We start from the raw sequence: 3,029 nt of genomic DNA, 5'->3' as shown, positions 1-3,029 counted from the left end.
AAAGAATTTTGTGCTGAAGTAGCTAGAAATATGAGTTTTGCGAAAGTGCCGACTTGGGGTGCCGATTGCAGTGGAAGGGATGGTACTTGTGTTGGCTCATCGAGTCGTAATGGACCACAGGAGTCACACCCTCGAGGAAGGAGCATCATACCTTCAATGTTAGACACGCGTTGAACTCACCAACTGAACCGTCTCAATGTAACACGCAGCTAATCTCGCCAGAACAATTTTAAATTAATATATATATATTATCTAACACACGGTGGTGCTCCTCTTCGTGTAAAGCTGTACACTTTGCTAGGCTTCCGCCTATTTCTGAGTACCTCCAAATCAGAGCGGCTGCAAAGGACTGGCAATGTCGCAGTGTTCATGGGTACTTGTTAAATTCCTTTCAGACCACCGCATCTAGCAGGGGTATGAGGTACTAGTGAAATTTACAGTAACATTAATATTAGACATAGATATTACAATACAAGATAGTCCGTGAACGCATTAAATGTAATCACCATAAATCATATTATCAATCGAAGCTCTGCACTCTTCACAGACAATATCAGGATAATCACAGTCGTCTCCTTCGCGTGCACAAAGCTTGCAAACGCTTCGGTTGCATCTGCAGCATGATTTCTCGTCAATATCAGCGCATGTCTCGCACAGGAGACCTCCGCAGCTCTCGCACTCGGACATGGTGCGCGCCTCTTCTACGCTCTTTCCGTCCTTGATGCAGTCGCGACAGGGCTCCACATGATCGCACAGATCACAGGCCTCAATGTACGAGCACGATAAACAGAAACGTCGGTGACATCCAGGGCATGTGAGATTCCCACTAGCGGAAGAAGCCTGCGACTCGCAACCACCGCAAGTCCAGTATTGACCACAGGGGACAAGCGAAGCTCTCCTGTGTGATGCAATCAGGGCACGTTGTGGTGCCCACCCGAGACCAACAACGAGTATTGCAGCAGCGACGCCCACCCGCTCTCTCGACTATTATCCATACAGGCGGTAGAGATTGGACGGGCTGTGTGTAAGCGGGTCAAATCAATATTTGGCGGGGAAAGTTCGGTGCTGTCGTTAGAAACTGGGCGCCCGATGCACCATTGAAGCTCTCTTGAACAGAACCAACGTGCGCATATAGGGCACTTGCCCAGACGAGGCAGAGGACCTGCCAGTGGACGCTCCAAACATGGAGTACAGAATTTCATGTTATGATGATCAGAACGCTGTACAATGGGGATGGCAGAGGAGACTAGACAGTCACTATTAGAGCAGGAGATGACTTTGAACGTATTGCACGATGTCTGCTTCTCTGAACAGACAGGACAGTGCAAACTGTCACTGGGGAAGTGACTCGCATCGTCTTCATCGATCAAATCTTTCTCGACAAGACAGCGACAAAAAGCCTGCGCAAAAGAAGGAATGAATTTTGCAACACACTTGCAGCCATGTAATTTACTCGCCTGGACTCAATTTTGTTGTTCTTCTCCCTCTTTCTCGAGGCGACGGGCTGCCTCGCGGTTTTGCGCTTCTTGTGCTTTCCATTTGTGTCGGATAATCCTCCTCACGTATTCTCTAAATTCTCCTAGGACAGACAGGATCTCCTGGGATACCGGGAAACGATGGTCTTGAAATTTATCATGGACTCGCAGTGTTTGAGTTAATCATGAAATGGGTGTTCATGACCGGCTGATCTGGTTCGCCTTCTCAGAGATTGAGGATTACAATTGACGGCTCACGTCCAGACTCCTCTACTTGGTAGGATAGGCTTAACGAGTGCCACCAGTTGTCCACCATGAATGGTGGTGGACGTTCGGGATTGACGGTAGAATAGATTCATTACATAACTTGAACGACCCGAGGCAGCATAGCATCTAAAAAAGTCGAGTCGGTCGATTTGAAGTCAAACTTGTTCTGAACAAGCCATATTTGGTGTAGCTCAGGACGGTGTTCGTAAACGCTTGTCTTGGTTTAATTGAGACAAATGTTATTCTGGATGGCGCTTAAGTAAGTGAAATAATGAATTTCGCAAGGAAAGATAGCGGTATTTAAGGTATGTACAATAAATCTAACAGGTATCACGAATTATATGTCATCGGCGATATCCGAGTCTGCGTCCAAGTCTGGGTCTACTAGTAGGTCGAAATCTGACAGCTCAACTCTAACACGCTGCTGAGAGACCCCACAAACGACTATGTGATCCTTCCATTGGTTCAAGTCAGCTTTCTCCTCGTCGCTGAGGCTATCCATGTCTGCGCACATAGCCTCAAATACAGTGGAGTTTGCCCCTGGAAATAACCTAGGTGTGGCACTGAGCGTCTCATGTCCCTGTTCCAACAGCGCACATTTTGTGATGGTGCCAGCTAATCCCATCACGTAGTGCAGCTGTTTGTGTGGCATCGTGAATAATTTGTCTAGTCAGGAAGCGCGTATTCCAGATCAGTTTCCCGACGAGGTAGAGGATGAAGGGGTTTTGGAACTTTGCATGGATGGTCAGTGTCCCATCCTAATTGAAAACTCGTAAGCGCATGAGTTGAGGTGAACAAAAAAAACAATACCGCATTAAACGAATATACATGCATAAAAATGTTGTCTTGAACGAGACGTCTGACGCGATCACAACGAAAGGCCTCGGGGGGCATCTGGCTACCCAGCAGAGGGAAAAGCGCGTATGCCATGACAACGCCTTCTCGAGTCAAGGTCGTGAGGACTGTGCGCACGACAATCACCTTCCGCCATATCATCGTGATGTCCTTGCTTTGATTTTTCCAGCATGGTATTCCTATTGGTCTGTCAGTTAATAAATTATTGAAAGACTTAACATACTGTCAAGTCCTGGAAACTTGGGTGCTGCTTTTCGAATCATCGATGTTACAATGCGCTTTCTGTCGGCAGCAGACGATGCCAACGCGTCTTTTGTAAACACGATGCTCACCACAAGTTCTTGTGAGCGCTGGAAGATCTGATCACGGACAGCTCCTGTGACCTCAAAGTAACGCTGTTCATTGGCGCTTCTGCACGGCTTGCAGCCGCCT

At 47.5% G+C, this 3,029-nt stretch overlaps 1 protein-coding gene across 1 annotated transcript; it reads right to left on the bottom strand.

Annotated features, from left to right (window-relative positions):
* Nucleotides 1-2,079: 2,079 nt before the first annotated feature.
* On the bottom strand, nt 2,080-2,860 carry DFJ58DRAFT_847536 (uncharacterized protein; the record flags this gene model as incomplete). Its single annotated transcript, XM_041393479.1, has 4 exons — nt 2,080-2,293; nt 2,340-2,500; nt 2,571-2,776; nt 2,821-2,860. The coding sequence occupies 4 exons, from the start codon at nt 2,858-2,860 to the stop codon at nt 2,080-2,082; spliced, it is 621 nt and encodes a 206-aa protein (XP_041236310.1).
* Between the last annotated feature and the right edge of the window lie 169 nt (nt 2,861-3,029).

This window comes from Suillus subalutaceus (assembly GCF_016647625.1).
Source record: "Suillus subalutaceus strain FC151 chromosome Unknown DFJ58scaffold_228, whole genome shotgun sequence".
NCBI classification, from domain to species: Eukaryota; Fungi; Basidiomycota; class Agaricomycetes; order Boletales; family Suillaceae; genus Suillus; species Suillus subalutaceus.
The sequence above is the reverse complement of the archived record's forward strand: the minus strand, read 5'-3'. Positions and strand labels throughout refer to the sequence as shown.